The sequence below is a fragment of the Myotis yumanensis genome, unplaced genomic scaffold (assembly GCF_028538775.1).
Source record: "Myotis yumanensis isolate MYYU_CA2020_CCGP unplaced genomic scaffold, mMyoYum1.0.hap1 SCAF_2, whole genome shotgun sequence".
Classification (NCBI taxonomy): domain Eukaryota; kingdom Metazoa; phylum Chordata; class Mammalia; order Chiroptera; family Vespertilionidae; genus Myotis; species Myotis yumanensis.
This window is the reverse complement of record NW_027223753.1, coordinates 210,309,158-210,328,975: the sequence shown is the minus strand read 5'-3', so window position 1 is coordinate 210,328,975 and position 19,818 is coordinate 210,309,158. Positions and strand designations below refer to the sequence as shown.

The following is a 19,818-nucleotide window of genomic DNA, read 5'->3' as shown; positions in this document are numbered from 1 at the left end:
CCTGGTGCCCCTCTCCGAGGCATGGGTCGTCTGCCCGTGAGGCCAAGTGACTCACTTTACTCAACAGTGTACCTGCTCAGCACCAGGGCTCACGGTCAGACCCACAGCTCCAGCCCGGTGGCTGTAAGGGAGGAGACCACAGTCTGTCCCCCACTCTGCCCGCCTGTTCCCTTGAAAGGGGCGGAGGCCGCCCCAGCTACCACACCCGTGTGTGTTCCTGGCTTCCTGCCCATGGGCATCCCGGCCTGTGACCTTCCTGCAGCGATTGTTATGATCTGAGCCCCAGGGAGGACCCCAACCCCAAGGGCCAGCACCAGGTGACGTCAGAGGGAGAGCAGTGCCCAGGGGCTCGGCCCGGAGGGAAGGGCCTCTGAGTCGCAGAGCAAGGCTGCTTTGGGGCTGTCCTGACCCATGTGCAGACTGACTGCCCGTGGCCTCCAAGTGGCCATGGCATCTCAGCAATGCGTCTGCATCCTCAGGCAGCTCCTGGTTTATAGGGAACCAGCTGGGGAACAGCCTTGAACTTTGAGAAGAAACAGCTTATAAAAGGGTTTGCTCGGAGGTGACCCTGCTCGGGATCTGTACCGACAGGAGGCCAGTAAATGAGCAGACGGCTGGCGGAGCATCTAATGAGCAGAACATCTCATGTTCCCTTGGTGATGTCAGGCAGGTCCCCTGTGGCCCAGGTTCCAGAGCCCCTGGCCCAACAGAGCTCCATCCTGATTCGGAACCTGCTGCACGGCGAGCTTGACCTTGCAGAGGAGGGGTCTCTGGTGTCCTCCAGGCCTTCTGTCTGTCTGTCCATTGAGGGGCAGACACAGTCCTTTGGGGTCCCCATCCCCTCCCACCCATGGGTCTCCTTTAGCTCCCACCGGCTGGTGTTTGCTGACCTGGTGTCATGGACCTCCCAGTGGTAGGCATCTGGCTCATTTGCAGCTCTGAGCCACTCTTCCAGACGCCTTCCATTTGTCCCTCTGTCCCTTCCCCACAGGGACAACTGTCTCAGCCCTCCCCGGGCACTGCCACTCTTCGTAATGAGCCGCGTCGCAGGGCCACATGCTTCCTGCCTTCGTTTCCGCTTCTCTCTGCCTGATTAATCAAGGCCCTGGGGACTCCCCATCTGAGCCAAGGTGGCACCTGGTGACAGTTTGGGTGTTCAGGTGTCTTATCTGTGAAAGATGGGAACTCTCCAGACTGTGGCTGTGGCTCAAATAAACATACAGGTTTGGGGTCCAGGGAGCATCCAGCCTCAGGCTGGGGGAGAGTAGGATCTGGTGGGAGGCCCCACACCCCTTTCTCACTGGGCCTCCTAAACATCGTGTGGGAGCTAAAATATTGCATTTGCACGGTCCCGTTCTGCAAGCGTTTCTCAGGAACTGAGAAGTGTTTCTGACTTAGGAGTCTTTGAACACGAATCCAGTCTCTTCTGTTTTATTATTTATCACACACATGGACAGTTCACTCAAAAAGAATTCGTGTGCCTCTGTTTGGGATGTGTAGATTTTTGTGTGTGTCTTTTAACAAAGCTCTTGCATGGAGACTTGGCAGAAATTCCAAAGCAATTTGGTGTGGCTACAAATAATAAGCTTTTAATGATCAGATAATTAATAGGTTAGCATAATAATTTATGAACAAATCCTATATGAATCATTTATATTTGTATAACTTGTAAATAAAAATCACAAATGAAATAATAAATTAATAATTTAACCGTCGTGGGGGCAGAAGCAGTGTGACCAGTGGTGTGACCCTGGGCAGAAGCAATGTGGGAGCCTGGACGAGTCCCTGGTGCATCCGGGACACTCGCTTCCTCATTCCAAAAGGAGAATGGTGGACTCCTCATGCCCTAGATCAGCGGTTGCCAACCTTTCGGACCTCACGGACCACCAGTGGTCTGCGGACCGCCGGTTGGCAACCGTTGCCCTAGATCAGTGATGGCGAACCTTTTGAGCTCAGCGTGTCAGCATTTTGAAAAACCCTAACTTAACTCTGGTGCCGTGTCACATATAGAAATCTTTTGATCTTTGCAACCATAGTAAAACAAATATTTATATTTTGATATTTATTTTATATATTTAAATGCCATTTAACAAAGAAAAATCAACCAAAAAAATGAGTTCGTGTGTCACCTCTGACACGCGTGTCATAGGTTCGCCATCACTGCTGTAGATAGTATGTGTGAGAGTGCTCTGTGCAGTCTAATGCAGTGGTCGCCAACCGGTGGTCCGCAGTCCACCGGTGGTCCATGAGGTCCGAAAGGTTGGCGACCACTGGTCTAAAGCATCACACACTGGTCACTCTCATTAACATAACCCATGAAATTCGATTGAGGAAGTGGACAGAGGCGTGAGAAATCTCGCTTTGGCCTTGGATCCAAGATCAAATGTACTGTGTGTTTACCTGCACGGCCCCGGGGCTAAAACCAACCAGTCCTGTGATAGAGAGTGAGTGTGATCTGCTTTTCTGCAGGATACAAGACCCTGCTGAAAGGAATTTCTGGGAAATTCAACAGTGGGCAGCTGGTGGCCATCATGGGTCCTTCCGGGGCTGGGAAGTCCACGCTCATGAACATTCTGGCCGGATACAGGTGAGCACACCCTGCCCCGGAGAATGAGGTCCCCGCCATATGTGGCATGTGGCGGCAATATGGACAGGGAAGCCACCTCAGTCCATCCGTCCCTTCTGAAGGTTCCGCACAGGCTCCAGTGAAGCCTGGGGCCACGCCCCAGAAGGCCTCAGGCAGTAAGGATGGGCAAGGTGAGGGAGGGAGGGAGTGTGGCTGGCAGGACTGTGCTCCTTCCATTTCCAAAGTACACATGAATGCCCACTCTGTCCACCATGAATACCTTGCCCGGTGGAGGACCACACGTTTGGCTGAGTGGTCCAAGGCGCAGGCCCCCTCCTCTTTCAGCCACGTGAGCCCCGGGGCCCTGCTGTGTCCCCGGGCCCTGGGGAACTGGTTCTGATGTAGCGGCCACACCCCAGACTGCAGAGTCTTGGCCTTTGGGCAGCTGCTGTAACCTTGGCTACACACAGGACTGTTCAGAAGCCAACCTTAGAAATCCTCCCAAGAAGCCCGGGTGTATATCTGAGCTGTGGCCGCCTGTAGGAGCATCCATGCGCATCGCTGCTTGTTGATGGGCATTTGCTACAAACATGCCGTCCCTGAGAGACCTCCCTCTGCCCTTCCCTACTATGCTGGGCATTTTCTCTGCAGTTCCTTCCTGCGAATACTAGGCTGTCCCAGGTCTCCGTCCTTCCTGCCCCCACATCTCTGTGGCACACGGTCCAGCCTGGAAGGTGCTGGGAGGGGCCGCCTCTCTCTCAGGCCCTCCCCAGCCCTGGAGGCGGGGGCAGGAGCAGGAGCCAGGCTGACCAGTCCTCTCCTGGCCTTGCAGGGAGACCGGCATGAAGGGGACCATCCTCACCAATGGCAAAGCCCGAGACCTGCGCTGCTTCCGGAAGGTGTCCTGTTACATCATGCAGGACCACATGCTGATGCCGCACCTCACGGTGCAGGAGGCCATGATGGTGAGCTGCCCCCCTCTCCTCCATTAGCGGGCAGCGCTCCCTGTGGGGCTGGGCTCTGCCAGGCCCCTCCTCCCAGCGGAGCTCGACACCAGCCCTGTTTGGACAGCTTTGTTGAAAACAAACCTCTAGACCAGTCGTTCTCAACCTTCCTGATGCCGAGACCCTTTAATACAGTTCCTCATGTTGTGGTGACCCCCAACCATAAAATTATTTTCGTTGCTACTTCATAACTGTAATTTTGCTACTGTTATGAATCCTAATGTAAATATCTGATATGCAGGATGTATTTTCATTGTTATAAATGGAACATAATCAAAGCATAGTGATTAATCACAAAAACAATATGTAATTATATATGTGTTTTCCGATGGTCTTAGGTGACTCCTGTGAAAGGGTCGGTCGACCCCCAAAGGGGTCGCGACCCACAGGTTGAGAACTGCTGCTCTAGACCCTGGGTTCACGTAGACCCTGGGTGGCCAAATCAAGGTCAAATTCCTGAGAAAGGTATTGACCCGACTGATGTGGGTGGCCCCTTCCAAGGTGACCCCGGTCCTAGCCCCTTGGGCTGAGGGTCTGCTCTTTCCATCAGCTGTTCTTCAGTTATTTGTGGATTTAGGGCCAAGTTCCAGTCAGCCCGGTGCTGGATTAAGTCTCCTCCTCCTCTGACTCACCTGCCTGCTGGGTTCTGCCCACCTGCTGGGTCCCGGGCCCTCCACTCACAGAGCCCACAGCCATCAGACATGTAGTCCTGCGGAAGCACAGAGGGAGCCAGCCTCCAGAGGGAGCTGTTGGCCCCAGGCACCCTGTACACTGGGGTCCAGAATGCCCTGGCCATCATGCTCTTTGAACAGACCAGGACCCCGCCAAGTGCCCTGACCTGGGCTTTCAAGGCCAGGATTTTAAAAGACCCCACCCACACCATCAGGGACCACACTGACCCAACTGTGGGCACCAGGAACCCCTGGAGTGTCTCCCATTGAGAAGAGATGGGAAGGCCCATCAGCACCCTTGGCTCCTCACGGTGCATTTCATGGCAAGGTGCCTGGTTTTCTGCTTCCTCCTCGTCCACTGTAAAAGGCAGGGCCTCTGAGCCGCTCCTGGCATGTGACGCGACGCCCTCAGCCTGTCTGCCTTGCGCCCTGGTCAGAGGCCGGGGTTTGCCTTGGTTTTCCAGCCCGAGCTCCTCATCGCAAGGGGGCAGAGCTTCCTCCCTTTGGCACCAGAGAGAGGCACTGCTCAGCCTTGCATCCCAAGGGCAACTCTTAGCAAAGGGGAGCAGGGTAAGGTGTCAGCTATGTGATCTGCTCCTTAACCTGCTTTGTGGGGAGACAGAGAGGAGGGCCCTACGGGGTTGTTCCCTCGTCGTCCCTGGAACTCAGTGTTGTGTAAGGCAGGGGACACCTGTCCCCCAGCTGGCCCCCCGAGGAGGCCTGTGCCCCGGTGGCTCTGATTGTTTATGTGATGAGACCACAGGGCCCTTAGGAGGAGCTTGCAAACAGAAAGGGACATTTAGTGAAAGCTTTACACATCCCATTGCTACTTCGTCTCATCTCAGGTGACCAGAGAGAATCTTCACTTTGATTTCTGGCTCAGTTGCTGCTTTCTTTTGCAAACAAGACTAGTGACTCCTGTTGTCATCTCCCTCCTCCCCCTACGGTCTTCCCAGGCTCTGCTGTGAAATTCATTTATTTTCACAATGAAACTCAATGAGATTCTAACTTGAAGCCATGATCTCTTTTTCTCCCTGAGGTCTTGTCACACACGTAGGGCTAATATTGACTACCAGCTATGGGTTATGCATCTTCATGAATGCTTCTGACCCTCACAACCATGAGACTAACCAAGAAGTGACACTTGGTGTCACCGGGCAAGCAGCTGGCCTGACCGAGCTGACCTAGGCCTGGCCCTGTCTGACTCCACAACTGCGGCCTCCTCTCCCCTCTGCCCTGCGTCTCAGTCTGTCATCGATCCTCATGGCGACTTCACCAGCCCACTGGTGGGCAGGTTCTACCCTCACCATTGTGCCCAAGAGGAAACAGGCTCATTTCCTAAAGCCACAGAAGTTGGCAGAACAGAACCAACGCTGACCCTGGGCGTGGTGATGACTAGTCAGGGTTTTCCCCGGCAGGGCCAGGGGGCCAGGGGTGTGCTGGCAACCAGGATCGCAAACAAGACAACAACACCACCAGAGTCCTGATATGTAGTGCTTGCCAATTTCTGTGGTGTAAATATTCTCAAATACTCCATAATGAGCAATGGATAGTTTTAAGCTACCAACGGTTTCCCAGGTGGCTTGTGAAATTCCTAAATATACACCACTAGTCTTCAAGCCCCTGAGGCCTTAGGTTCCTTATCTCACAGTTGCCCACATCTAATTTCTCTCACGGACACAGCTGCAAATTCAGCTGAGAACGGAAAGCACCCAGACATGCACAGCTGTCTTAGACCCCGCTCTGCTGAGCCAAGGGATCTGGGAAGCCACAGCCTTCTCAGAGGGTTTTCCTGCAACCCCTGGGCTCTTGGCCTGTGGTGTGGCTTGTGAGGTTTGCCCTGCCGAGGGCCATCTGTTCTGACTCCACACTGTATCCTTCATCCCCTGCAGGTATCCGCACATCTGAAGCTCAAGGAGAAAGACGAAGGCAGAAAGGAGATGGTAAGTGTGTGCCTTGGGGCCACAGGTGGGCCAGAAAGTGCATGAACTGCATTTGGCAAACACATGTGCGGGGATGTTTTGGCGCTGGCGTTGTTGATTTGTCGCCTTACCGTCTGTGTGTGGGCGATGGTGTCATCGCAGTGTGCTGCACTCTCGCCGGGCAGCCAGAACTGGCCACTGTGCTGCCAAAGCCACAGCCTTGACTCTCGTGTCCTGGGGCTGCCACACCAGCAAGGGCGCAGCGGGACACCAGCCCGAGAGCTCAGGTGGCCGGAGGGCCGGCCTCGGGTCTGCCCAAGCGCCGTGTTTTTCTTAGTTAACATGCCGCACGCGCAGTTGTTGTTATAAAATATTAACAATGAAGGTGGTTAGTCACTCATTTAAAAATAACCAGCCTCCACCCACACACACTTGCAAGAAGAAATTTGATTCTCACATGTTATTGACCAGCCTTTTAAAAAAATAAATTGACCAAGTTTCCAGGGTGAGTAGGCCATCTAATCCCTTTCATGGCTCTCTTCACTCCCCGGGAACAGCGAGGGTGCAGGGTAAGCAGACCCAGTGGGGAGCACCGGAAGCCCCATGGAGAGGGGAAGAGGGGGGGAGAGGAACTAGTTTATATTTACACACATTGAAGGGAAACTCAGCTTCCCTCCTCTCCACTCCACACTGAGCGCCGGTGGGGTTTTCAGTATAGAATTTGGTGAAGTTCGGCCCATGAAATACCATGTTGTCTTCACAGCCCAGCAGGGGGAGGCGTAGGGTCCACGGGATTAGCCCCAGTGGTGTAGCGGGACTCTTCCTGTGTTGAAGGGAACTGGATGGCGAAGGGAATAGTTCTACAGGCCAAGGAAACACTAGCAGCAATTCTGTTTACGTCTGTCCCTCTCCTGTCCCACATAGTAGCTGCTGTCACATAAATGTGAACCACCCCGGTATGGAAGGAAAAGCTGGCATCTTTAGGCTTCCCCTCGCCCTTCCTGTCCTCCTCTCCTTGCCTTCCCTTCCCCCCGCACCCTCAGGCTCTTGGGGTTCAGCCCTTGAATCGGGCAGGGGAAGGCTAGCTGCACAGTGTAGGTGAAGAGCCCCATTTCTGTGACCAGGGAAACTTGTGCTGCCAGAGATGTGTCACGTGGAACTCTTCCATTCTGAGGTTGAGAGGAATAAGCGGGTTCAACGGAACCAGAAATAGAGATGTAGGAAATGTGGGACCCACGCGTGTTTCTGTCCCTTGTTGATCAAAGGTCGTTGGCATCAATTGGACACCAGCAGGCACCTTCACTTTGCGTTGCGGTGAAGAAGCAAACTTGATTCGGTGCAAACAACTCAATTGTGACCCAGCGCAGCGAGGGGGAGTCCCTTCAGCCCTGGCTTCCCAGGACCCGGGGGGTAATCTCCACCACCGCCTGCAGTGCCCTGGGCTTCCCCTGGAAGGTGGTAGGGAGGGGGAAGGCCAGGCCCTATCGCCTCTGGGCAGCGTGAGGCTGAGTGAGATGAGGACTGTAGTGCAGTGGTTCTCAACCTGTGGGTCGCGACCCCTTTGGCAGTCGAATGACCCTTTCACAGGGTTCGCCTAAGACCATCCTGCATATCAGATATTTACATGACGATTCATAACAGTAGCAACATTACAGTTATGAAGTAGCAACGAAAATAATTTTATGGTTGGGTCACAACGTGAGGGACTGTGTTTAAAGGGCCAGAAGGTTGAGAACCACTGCTTCAGCGTGTCTGAGCTGCGGACAGGCGTGGCCCATAAGTAAATAGGCCGTGGAGCACTTCCCTGCAGCCTGACCCGCACGGACCCGCCTTTCCACACGGGAGGAGGGGCTGAGGAGGGTGGGCAGCCTTTGCTGACCGGCTGGGAACACAGTGTGTGCTGCTCAGCTGACTTTCTATATTGAGGAGCACAGCCGGTCTCCTTTTTGCTTCCTGCACCGGCTTTGTCCGTTACGTCATGACCTTCAGAGGCAGCTTCTAACCTCATCCCGGGAGCTGGCACCATCCAAGCCAGCCTCACACTGCCCCGAAGGCAGGCGGGGCCTGGCCTTCCCGTCCCTGTCGCTCTTACTGACGGAAGCCCAGAGCGCAGAGGGAGCTGGGTAGGGTCTTGGGGCAAAGTCCACGGGAACCCCCTCTGTCTGCTCGGGCAGAAAGGGCAGGTGCATATGGCTTTCTTGGTAGGGAATGGAGGGATCTTCTGGGGGGCGTGCCGAGTGCATGTCCTCCATGTCCCAGGCCGAAGACATGGGCCAGAACAGAGCCTCATGCTTGGGCCATGCACACGTTTACATTCGGCTGCGTTTACGTGCATTCACTCGGGGTCGCCCCTGGACCCTGTGGCTGCATCACCCCCAGGGAGTGAGGGCCTTGCACTTCTCCTCAGATCCGTCTGATGCCGATTGACCAAGGCAGCGAGCCACCCCTGCAGGGCCCACAGGTGTGTTCGGGCCCTGCACACGTTTCTCACTGGGAGTCTCCAGGCCGCCCACCCACCCTCCTGGTCTCGGCCACGTGCAGGTCCACCTCCCCCGGCGATCCTTCAGGGGGAGTGTGTGGTTATTCTAAGGATAAGAAGCCCATTACATGCCCTGACTCACTTCCCTCCAGCTCCCTGCCTGGAAACACAATAGATGGGAATGTTCTGGCCTGAGTGGAATGTGTTGTCAGGCCTTGTTTACCAGAAAGCGGGCTTGGACTTCAAGAGCCTCCAGGGAGGGGGTCTTCCTCAGGAGCGAGGTCCCAGGGCCAGATATTGTTCTGTCTGACTAGTTTTGAAACAGAATTAACCTGCAGTGTCACTCTTGGGAGCCCACTGGAGAAAACACGCTGGATGGGCGGGTGAAGGGAAGGCACCACCTCCAGCGTCCCCTCCGCCTCCAACGTCCCCCCCACCTCCAGCGTCCCCTCCACCTCCAGCGGGACGTCCCCTCCACCTCCAGCGTCCCCTCCACTTCCAGCGGGACGTCCCCTCCACCTCCAGCGTCCCCTCCGCCTCCAGCGGGACGTCCCCTCCACCTCCAGCGTCCCCTCCGCCTCCAGCGTCCCCTCCACCTCCAGCGTCCCCTCCGCCTCCAGCGTCCCCTCCACCTCCAGCGTCCCCTCCGCCTCCAGCGCCCCCTCCGCCTCCAGCGCCCCCTCCACCTCCAGCGTCCCCTCCACCTCCAGCGTCCCCTCCACTTCCAGCGGGACGTCCCCTCCGCCTCCAGCGTCCCCTCCGCCTCCAGCGCCCCCTCCGCCTCCAGCGTCCCCTCCGCCTCCAGCGCCCCCTCCGCCTCCAGCGCCCCCTCCACTTCCAGCGGGACGTCCCCTCCACCTCCAGCGTCCCCTCCGCCTCCAGCGTCCCCTCCGCCTCCAGCGCCCCCTCCACCTCCAGCGCCCCCTCCACCTCCAGCGTCCCCTCCACCTCCAGCGTCCCCTCCGCCTCCAGCGCCCCCTCCACCTCCAGCGTCCCCTCCACCTCCAGTGTCCCCTCCGCCTCCAGCGTCCCCTCCGCCTCCAGCGCCCCCTCCGCCTCCAGCGCCCCCTCCGCCTCCAGCGTCCCCTCCGCCTCCAGCGCCCCCTCCACCTCCAGCGTCCCCTCCGCCTCCAGCGTCCCCTCCACCTCCAGCATCCCCTCCGCCTCCAGCATCCCCTCCGCCTCCAGCGGGACGTCCCCTCCACCTCCAGCGCCCCCTCCACCTCCAGCGTCCCCTCCACCTCCAGCGTCCCCTCCACCTCCAGCGTCCCCTCCACCTCCAGCGCCCCCTCCACCTCCAGCGTCCCCTCCGCCTCCAGCGCCCCCTCCGCCTCCAGCGTCCCCTCCGCCTCCAGCGTCCCCTCCGCCTCCAGCGCCCCCTCCGCCTCCAGCGTCCCCTCCGCCTCCAGCGTCCCCTCCGCCTCCAGCGTCCCCTCCGCCTCCAGCGCCCCCTCCGCCTCCAGCGTCCCCTCCGCCTCCAGCGTCCCCTCCGCCTCCAGCGCCCCCTCCACCTCCAGCGCCCCCTCCACCTCCAGCGTCCCCTCCGCCTCCAGCGTCCCCTCCACCTCCAGCGTCCCCTCCACCTCCAGCGTGGGCAAAGGGCTTGTGCCATGTCTGTGATGCCCCAAAATGAGCCTAGAATGACCAGTGTGAGTCCTCGTGCTGTGACATTGGCCTGTGGCTCTGTCTGCCCAGGGTGGAAGTGTACCCGGAAGAGCCGCCCCACCTGCCCCACGTCGATAGCCTTTTCTAGAGGATGGCCTCGCTGACCTATTTCTGGGTTGGTGTCCCTCAAAGGCACAACATTCTAGAGGAGGAAGTGGAGTGGGGTTTAGGGGTCAACAAGAGAGAGGATGAGCAGGATTCGAATCCAGGCCTGTCTGACCAACTGCCTCCCAGCCCGTGGAGCTGTGGTGTCCTGCCTCTTTCTGTCACCTAAGCCTAATTTTGTAGTGACTGTGCTTAAGTCATCCAAGAGCCTGAATGGAAATTGTCCTCCTTGTGAGTTCTTTCTCCTTTGCATGACCTCATCTCCCAGAGAAGCTGCTAGACTGGGTCCACCCAGATGGCCCCAGGAGCCACCCAGGGCTGGGACGACGGCTGGGCAAATTCAGGTGGGACCCCGGGGAGGTGAGCCTGTTGTGGAGGCCGGGAGGCCGACAGCTGACCTCTGAGAAGATGCTGGGCTGAACCTGGCACTGCTGTCTGCCCTGAAGTCTGCTGACCCTTCTGTTCCCTGAGCCAATAGTGGATCAATAATCCCATCAGACAGGAGGGCTCAGCCCACAGTGCACTGTTTGTGTCTCAGTGGGCCTGCGTCTTGGGGGGACATCGGGACCGCTGTGGAGGGACTGGCTGCTTCAAGCAGTTTTATCGTCTTGCTACCCCTTCAGAGACCTTGTTTTCCTATTGACAAGGGCAAAGGGGGCTCTCTCCCTTTTTTCTGAGAGGCCTGGCCTGGATAGTTGTGTGTCTACAGGAGCTGCCGTCAACTAAATGTTCATGCCTGCCAACCACTTTCATTCATTATCTCGTTTCACCGCCTTGGTGGCCTGCCCTTTGTGCCACCTGGTCATCTATCCATCCATGTGTCCGCCAATCCACCCTTCTACAGATACTCACTGAACTCCTTCCCTGACCTGGCCCTGAGCCAGACTTACAAGTGAAGGCCAGGACAGGGGGCAGGATAGGGACCCTGCTTCACCACTGCTTCAGCCTCCCAGGCTGAAATCAGGACCTTGGACTTGGAAAAGGGCAGCCTGGGATGGGTGTTGCGTGGGTCTGTGTGTGCTGGGAGTGGGTGGGGGAGGCAGCAGGTTTCCACGTGGTGCTGGAGGTGGTGACAGGTGGTGGAAGGTCCCTGATGGCTGCTCTGGCTCTGCTCCTCCCTCCAGGTCAAGGAGATCCTCACGGCCCTGGGCTTGCTGTCTTGTGCCACCACTCGGACCGGAAGTCTCTCAGGCGGGCAGCGGAAGCGCCTGGCCATCGGGCTGGAGCTGGTGAACAACCCTCCTGTCATGTTCTTCGATGAGCCAACCAGGTACTCAGGAGCAGCAGGGGAAGAGCCCCTGACCTCTGCGCCAGCAGATTTAAGGGGGCCCCTACTGCAGCTTCAGAAGGGGGAGGTGTGTGCCCTGCCTGCCCCATCTTGTTCTCCTCCTATTTTGGGGTCACAGAGCAGAGGCCTTACTTGCCCCACTCTCCCTGTCTGAGACTTGGAGACACCCGTGGGCTCAAGCTTGCACACGGACCTACCCAGTGTGCTTTGAATGTGGGCATGGTTTGGGGGGGGGGCTGGTCCCCACAAATGTCTCATGGTGCCCCTTGATTGCAGCGGCCTGGACAGCTCCTCCTGCTTCCAGGTGGTCTCCCTGATGAAAGGCCTGGCTCAGGGAGGGAGGTCCATCATCTGCACCATCCACCAGCCCAGCGCCAAGCTCTTCGAGATGTTCGACCAGGTATATCCCTGCTGTGGTCAGCCTGTGGGGACCTGAGTTCTGGTTCTCAGCTTCCCCTAGTCCATGGGTTGTCTTCATTGTTGCGTGGCCTTAGTGTTTCATAAGATGTTGGAGCCGTAAGCAACTAAGGAAGGAGGTCAGGAGAGCTGGCCAGTGTCTTCTTAGGAGCTGTTGTGTGGCCATGGGGACTTGGGTGAGTCACTATAGACACTGCTGAGGCTTCATGTTGCAATGGGGAAATACCCGTTTTACTGAATTAAATGAGAGATTATTTGTACAGACAATCCTTGGGTTACGTCAGACTAGACGTACGTCGTTTCGTGGTTATGTCGCCATCTCCCATTTATTTATTAAAAAAAAAAAAAGTTCTGTCATTTTGACGTATGTACATATGTGCTTTATGTTTTTTATTATTTATTTACCACAAGTAAAGGTCAGGAATTGTTATCTTTCTGTTAAATTTTTTTACTGTTTTACTTCATTACTGCTGTGGATGTGCTCCATGTGAGTGATGTAGGTGCTTATGTAGGTGGGTTCCGACTTATGGTGAAAATCGAGTTATGTCGTGCCATAGGAATGGATCTCTGATGTAACCTGAGGACCTACTGTATAATATCATGTTTTGTAAACCTTAGGTTTTGATATTATGAGAGAAAAAAAATCCCAAGGGTTGAAAGGTGTAGGCTCACGAATCTTCCCCAGGCAGGTGGTTAGTTAGTGTGCAAAAACAATATAAGAAAATAATTCAGGGCCTCATGATATCCTCAGTTTTCCCTGACTCACCATGGATTTCCCTGTGAACTTTAACAGAGTCTTAAATGGAGAGAGAGAGAGAGAATATAGATATGATAGATGGATAGATAGATAGATTTGGTTGAATGAATGGATGGAGGGTAGATGGGTAGATGGATGGATGGGTGGGTGATTGGATGTATGGATGGATGGGTGGTAGGTGGATGTAGGAGTGGAGGTGAGGAGGTGGTGGGTGGTGGATGGTGGATGGATGGATGGATGGATGGGTGGGTAGTGGATTGATGGATGGATTGGTGGTGGGTGGTTGAGTGGTGGATGGATGGGGGAGTGGGAGTGTGGTTAAGTAGGTGGTGGGTGGGTGGGTGGATGGATGTTGAGAGCATGGAGGCAGGTAGAGTTGATGTTTACCTCTCCTTGCTTTTTTCTAGCTTTACGTTCTTAGTCAAGGACAGTGTGTGTACCGGGGGAAAGTCTCCAATCTTGTACCATATTTGAGGGATTTAGGTCTGAACTGTCCAACCTACCACAACCCCGCTGATTTTGGTAAGTATAACCTTGACCAGGAAGGAAAAGGAAGTGTTTGTTTGTTTGTTTGCCACGCTTGGTGGATTTTCACTTTTACCAGAGGCCCTCGGCCAGGGCTTACGTGAATAGTCCACAGGTGGCTCAAGTGCCATCCATGGTGGAACTTTTAAGGACAGAAAAAGAGGTTGTTTTCCCCTCCAGATAAAATAACAAGGGAGCTGTTGTTAGGAGCAATATTTTCTAACACCTCTGGTGTTAGTCCCAGGTTAAAGGAAGTTATTTCTAACAAGAAATAACCTTGTGGCCCCATCACTCCAATCTCTGTCTTCGCATGGCTCTGTCTCTGCGTGTCTCTGTTGTTGTATTCAGGTCCCATCCTAACTCCAGGATAGTTTCACCTCAAGACCCATAACCAGTTACATCTGCAAAACACATTTGTCAAATAATGTCATAGTCTGCGGTTCCAGGTGGACGTGCTATTCAACCCACTACAACCCTCCTGGTCATCAGCACTTCTCATTCAGTTGCTTTTCTTTCAAACATCTGGCCATACTCCCAGGATTTCGTATTTCCAACATCATCTCCCAAGTTATGTTCCACAAGACCCTGTTCCTGGGAAACACTTCTCTCACTTGAGCCAGAGTGTGGGAATGGGAACTTGAAGGGAACAGACAGCTTTGTTTATAGGCAGTGGGGCCGGGTCTGGTTTATAGTCACAAGAGAGAAGCATGGTTGGGGACAGGTGTGCTGAGCGGGGGAGGGTGGTGAGGTCCAAGGCCTGCAAAGAGGTGAGAACCTAGAAGGAAAGATAGACAGAAAGAGAAACAGGGTCCATGCAACCTCCGGGAAGTTCTAGAAAAGTTAGGGTGTGGCTTCTATCTCCTCCGCGTCACCCGGAGAGAGGACTGGAGTGCACAGAGACTGGCGTCTGGGGAGGGGTGGGTGTGAGTGACCAGCACAGCGGACAGTGCTGAGCCCGTGTGGCCTCCTTGATGAAAATGGGCCACCGCGTCCGGTTTATGAAAGGTGGGGCAGATGGTCCCAGACTTCAATGCCCCCAGGGTGCCAAGCACACCTCAGGCCCTGGTCACCCCTTTTTCCGTGGTCCCCCTGAACTGCCACAGCTCTCATCACTCATGCCCAATCCCACATGCAAAATGCGAACTCTCCAAACAGAAATCCTGCTCCATCTGGCTCATCTTCCAGCTCTGCTCTGAGGCTTGGATGCCCACAGCAGGCGGTCAGTAACCCTGGATGGATGCCTAAGTTAATAGAGAACGAGCTAATTATTTTCATTCCCAGGCTCCTGACATGAGCCATGACCTTGCTGGGGGTTTAGAGCTGAAAGAACATCGGTAGCTAAATGATTTGATTGTATGATCGTGACCATGCACTTGTATATAATCAGTTAAACATATTCCCGCCGGATTCATGGCTCTGTAGTTGCAAAAATGAAAGAGGCCCACAGTTCACGTTGGCGGTCTCAGGCTCTTATCCCGGATTTTGGCTGACAGCACACACCTGTGTCTCATGCAGTCATGGAGGTGGCGTCCGGTGAGTACGGTGATCAGAACGGCCGCCTGGTGAGAGCCGTCGGTGAGGGCCTGTGTGACGCTGACTGTAGGAAAGAGCCTCCTGGGGCCGATGGCGAGGTGAACCCCTTCCTCCAGCACCAGCCCTCGGAAGAGGTAAAGCAGTCCAAAGGATGGAAGGGGCGGAAAAAGGTAATTCCTCCCCCGGCCTGGGGGAGCCCTCATTGCATTTTTCCCCCTGCGGCACGGTGCTCTTTCTTAGCCTTGAGGAACTGGGTCATGGGGTCGGGGGTCTCACCTTCTCTCCCTTCTCCGTGTGTCCTCAGAACTCCACTTCCACGGAAAGCTGCCACAGCGTCTCCGCCAGCTGCCTCACCCAGTTCTTCATCCTCTTCAAGAGGGCCTTATTGAGTACCGTGAGGGATGCGGTAAGTGTGTCTACAGTCGCCTCTTGTGGCAAAGGAAGCTGCCGGCATTTTCAGGTGTATCTGTCCTGACTGTTTTTCCTCCATTTGCATCAGTCAGCATTCACTCCGAGATGCTGCTGTGACAAACACTCCCTCGTATGCTAGAGGCTCTGACAGTAAATATTTGTGTTACTGGTTGGTGGCTGAGCATTATGACTCTGCCCCCTGTTTCTTCTCTTCCTGGGACTCAGAATGGAAGGGCAGCTCCTTTCTAGAATGCGACATAGGGAAGGTGCAAGGGAGAAATCAAATGTAAAACTTCTGGTGGCAACTTGTCACTTGTGCTCACATTCCTCTGGCCAAAGCAAGTCGTATGGCCAAGCATGTCACCAGAGAGTGCACCCCTCCCTCAGGAAAGCACAGCAAGGCCTAGGGCACTGGGGCTGTGTGGGGGCTTATTGGGAAGGAGGTGTTGAATGGTTGAGAACAGAGTAACATCCACCTTTAAGGTGAACAACCTTCCCAGGATGGGTCGGGTGCTCAGTGGGCCTCTGGGACCTAGTTTAAAAGATGGAAGGGCTTGTAGCAACTCATGCCACAGCTCTTCAAGGGTGGCCTCTGATAGACCCACCCTTGGTCCCTTTCTCCACCATCGCTGTCACTTGTCCTCTCCTCTGAAGGCAGACAGACCTTGCTTGCAAGTTTTGAGCAAATCTGTTTTAACAGCAATAAAATGCTGCCTCATGTGTGCATGTGGGTGAGTTGCTTTAGGGTTGGAGGTTGGTTTTTTCTGGAGGAAAAGGGCGGCATGAATCATGAGGTCTGACATGGACCATGTCTCCAGAGGCCTTGGACCTGTTGTTCCGTCACTGCCTCACTCCCCCACTTCCAGGCGTGTGAGTAACAGCCAGGTCTGCCCCCAGGTCTTGATGCACCTGCGGGCCACCTCGCACATTGCCATCGGCCTCCTCATCGGCCTGCTCTACTTGGGGATCGGGAACGAAGCCAAGAAGGTCATGAGTAACTCCGGCTTCCTCTTCTTCTCCATGCTGTTCCTCATGTTCGCGGCCCTCATGCCCACCGTGCTCACGTGTGAGTGCCCCACAGACCACAGAGCCTCCTCTCCTTCCTCCTCTGTCATTCCAACCCACCAACTGGGGACCGAGGTCATGGCTTGGGCAAGAGAGGAGTTTTCTGAACATACAGTGCCTGGCTTTTTTAAAAAATAAAATATTCTTTGTAGACAGATGCAGGTATTGTATTTTCTGTTTAAGCCAAAGGGTGGAAGGCTTTCACGCAGGGAGGAAGGCTTACGGGAGAGATTGCTAAAAGGTTTTCTAGTCAGGAGCCCCTCAGAGGCATGGCTTACCCCATTGGTTATTAAGACAGCCCCAGTCCGGCCAAGTTTGGGAGGGGATGAAGCTATTCTGGGTGGATTTCCATGCCAGTCTAGGTTGTTCCCAGAGTCATGTGGGGCTGACAGTGCAGACAGCCTTGCTTCTGCAGAAAGCTCCTCCCTAAATTGCCTGGAATTTCCAAGACCTCACAAGAGATCTTGTCCGCAGGAAGGAATCACATTGTCACAGTTATTGAATGAGAATAAGTTGCACGATAAGTGTTATAGTAATCGCTAAAATAACACTCATTATTGCACGGATATTCTCCACTCGATGACTCCTCAGGTTATAAAAATGGATGGCGGTTTTCCTAAGCTAGTGAATCGGTCCTTATCTCCTCCATCCAAACCCTGAGCACGGGGGTGTTGAAAGGCCCGCATCTCGGCACAGGCCAGGTTGTTGAGCCAGTATTTGGCACGCCAGGTATGTCTGCTTGATGCCTTCTTTATTGTCCTGCCTCCTAGTTCCCCTGGAGATGGGCGTGTTTCTCCGGGAACACCTGAATTACTGGTACAGCCTGAAGGCCTACTACATGGCCAAGACCCTGGCCGACGTGCCCTTCCAGGTACGTCTGGGAAGGGCGTATGTTGAAAGAGGGGCAGGCATTGTCCTCACACCCTGTAGACCGGGGTGGGAGATCGCGATTTCCACGGGAGGCTGATGGGCCCTGTGTTCCCAGATCGTGTTCCCGGTGGCCTACTGCAGCATCGTGTACTGGATGACGTCGCAGCCTTCCGACGCCGTGCGGTTTGTCCTGTTTGCTGCACTGGGCACCATGACCTCGCTGGTGGCGCAGTCCCTGGGCCTCCTGATTGGAGCTGCCGCCACATCCCTGCAGGTACCAGCCAAGGAAACGCTTCCCTGCTGCCCCTGGAGGGGGGACGGGGAGGGCGCAGCACCGCCCGCCTCCTCCTAATTCTGCCCTAACTTCCTAGATCGGCTTGTCCAGGTCAGTCTTTGGGTCAGGATGCGTAGTGTCCTGGCTGGTCACTACTGGCATATCGACAGCAGCAGGTGCCCCGATGCGGCACGTAGTGTATGCCAGTGCTGTGCTCAGTGCTGTCCACATAATAGCTCCGTTAGTCCCCGGCACACCCCTGAATTCGATGCTGTGCTAGCCCCATCTTACAGGTGTGAACACTGAGGTCCAGAGAGGCAATGAGATTTGGTCGGGGTCACACAGCTGGCTCAGAGTTCAAGCTCTGGATGCCTATTTTGCCTCAGGGGATCCACTTGCCCATCCCTCCAACCTCCATTGCACCCCCACATTCCCACCCCATCTGAGTCCCTCCACGCGCCCCTTCTAGACTCCTGGTACCACCCACCCACAAACCCACGTGCATTTGCCGTTTCTGCACCTCCATGACTTCAGGGAGCTCAGGCCAGGCCTTTCCTTCACAGCTAAGCCAGAACTCGGGTAAATCGTGCACCCAAGAGCCGGCTGCTCACTCCCCAAACCAGACACTTCTCCACGCCATCCTGGCCCGTGGATGACCCGTCCAGAAAACTGGTCCTTTCTCAGTGGTCCCAGGGACTGTCCAGGAATATGGCCTCCAGGGGCCACCTGCAGAGACAGTCGGGCGGGACTGGAAGCTCTCTCTGTGTCCCCCCAGGTGGCAATCTTCGTGGGCCCCATGACGACCATCCCCATCCTGCTCTTCTCAGGATTTTTCGTCAGCCTTGGCACCATCCCCACCTACCTGCAGTGGATGTCCTACATCTCCTACGTCAGGTAGCGTGTGTGTGTGTGTGTGTGTGTGTGTGTGTGTGTGTGTGGTGGTCATGGTTGCGGAGACCCTGTATAACTTGGGGCCTTTACAATGACAGAGGGAAGAGGACTCCTGTTAACATGCACATGCTCACAAAAGCCACATCTTAGCTGTCAGCTAAATGCCGGCACTGTTCCTATATCACAGGATCCCAGAGGATCGGTGCCTTTTATTTTTGTCCTAGTTTTGTGTGTCCCGCCCTCACCAACACACACACAACAAGGGTAAAGTAAGTACTAGCCACTCGTACCCTGAAGGAGCCCAGGTGGGCCCGTGGCCTGGTCCTTTGGAGACCTGCCTCTGGGGTGCGTTTCCACCTGTCAGGCACTTCATTCCTCTCTGAAATAAACATGCTTACAACATGTTCCTGAATATTGTAAACCCTAATAAGAAATCTGGAGGAATATTAAAAAAACAAAAACCTGTGTGGCTCAGTGGCTGAGCATTGACCTATGAACCAGGAGGTCACAGTTTGATTTCCAGTCAAGGCACATGCCCGGATTGCGGGCTCGATCCCCAGTGTGGGGAGGTAGCTGATCAATGATTTTCTCTCATCATTGATGTTTCTATCTCCCTCTCCCTTCTTCTGTGAAATCAATAAAAATATATTAAATTTTAAAAAAAGGAATCCAGTGGGAAGTGAGTCATGACTAAAAGACCCTAACATCTTTGGACACGAGTATTCTGGCACATGGGCGCTTGGTCCAACTGCATGCTCCACGCTCAGGGGCTGTCTGGCACGTAGGCCTCGGGGGCCACGCTGGTCTTCAAAGCGTTTTGATTTCGTGACACGCAGATCCCACGTCGGAACGGGCTTTTCTTTTCTGGAATGTCCGTTCAGACCCAGGTGTTTTGTTCTGGACAACAAACTGGGAACAAAGCCCTTGTCCAGAGTTTCAGCAACCTGTGCGCGCGCCAACGCGGGGGAAACCCGAACCCCGTGTCTTTCTCCCCAGAATTAGCGTTTTTTTTTGTTCCGACAATGTAGGGCTGGCAGGGAACAATGGATGGGCAAGTCGTGTTTTGTTAGGTGCTGCAGGCTGCTTGGAAGGCTATCAGACATTCCGTTATATCAAACTTTTAGAAAGTAGGTACGACCAGAAGTAATCCAAGTGGTTTTCAGTTCATTTCCCTGAATAAATCCCTACGATTTGTTCCATTTGGAGGAAATGAAACGGGAAAAATGTAGTGAAGGTGCCCCGTGCGTTCATCTCAGGGATGCTGGGAGGTTAGGAAGTATTTCTGGGGGGGGGGGGGGGGGGGGGGGGGGGGAGATCTGCGGAGAGGAGCCGACTGGGACCACGGAGAAGGCGGAGGCAGAGTCAGGGACAGCGA

The 19,818-nt window shown here is 54.9% G+C and overlaps 1 protein-coding gene across 4 annotated transcripts in view; it reads left to right on the top strand.

The window, feature by feature from the left end:
• The window catches only part of ABCG1 (ATP binding cassette subfamily G member 1), a 68,310-nt gene that overhangs the window by 40,120 nt on the left and 8,372 nt on the right, over window positions 1–19,818 (top strand). For 2 of the 4 annotated variants that reach the window (XM_070407148.1, XM_070407150.1), the window contains 12 exons: window positions 2,470–2,587; window positions 3,399–3,531; window positions 6,134–6,184; window positions 11,537–11,682; window positions 11,977–12,100; window positions 13,282–13,396; window positions 14,915–15,066; window positions 15,237–15,338; window positions 16,241–16,409; window positions 17,179–17,279; window positions 17,394–17,552; window positions 18,328–18,446. In XM_070407148.1, the coding sequence (XP_070263249.1) occupies window positions 2,470–2,587; window positions 3,399–3,531; window positions 6,134–6,184; window positions 11,537–11,682; window positions 11,977–12,100; window positions 13,282–13,396; window positions 14,915–15,066; window positions 15,237–15,338; window positions 16,241–16,409; window positions 17,179–17,279; window positions 17,394–17,552; window positions 18,328–18,446 (1,489 nt within the window). Of the gene's footprint in view, window positions 1–2,469; window positions 2,588–3,398; window positions 3,532–6,133; window positions 6,185–11,536; window positions 11,683–11,976; window positions 12,101–13,281; window positions 13,397–14,914; window positions 15,103–15,236; window positions 15,339–16,240; window positions 16,410–17,178; window positions 17,280–17,393; window positions 17,553–18,327; window positions 18,447–19,818 lie in introns of all 4 variants that reach the window. The other 2 variants (XM_070407147.1, XM_070407149.1) reach the window with 1 other exon arrangement.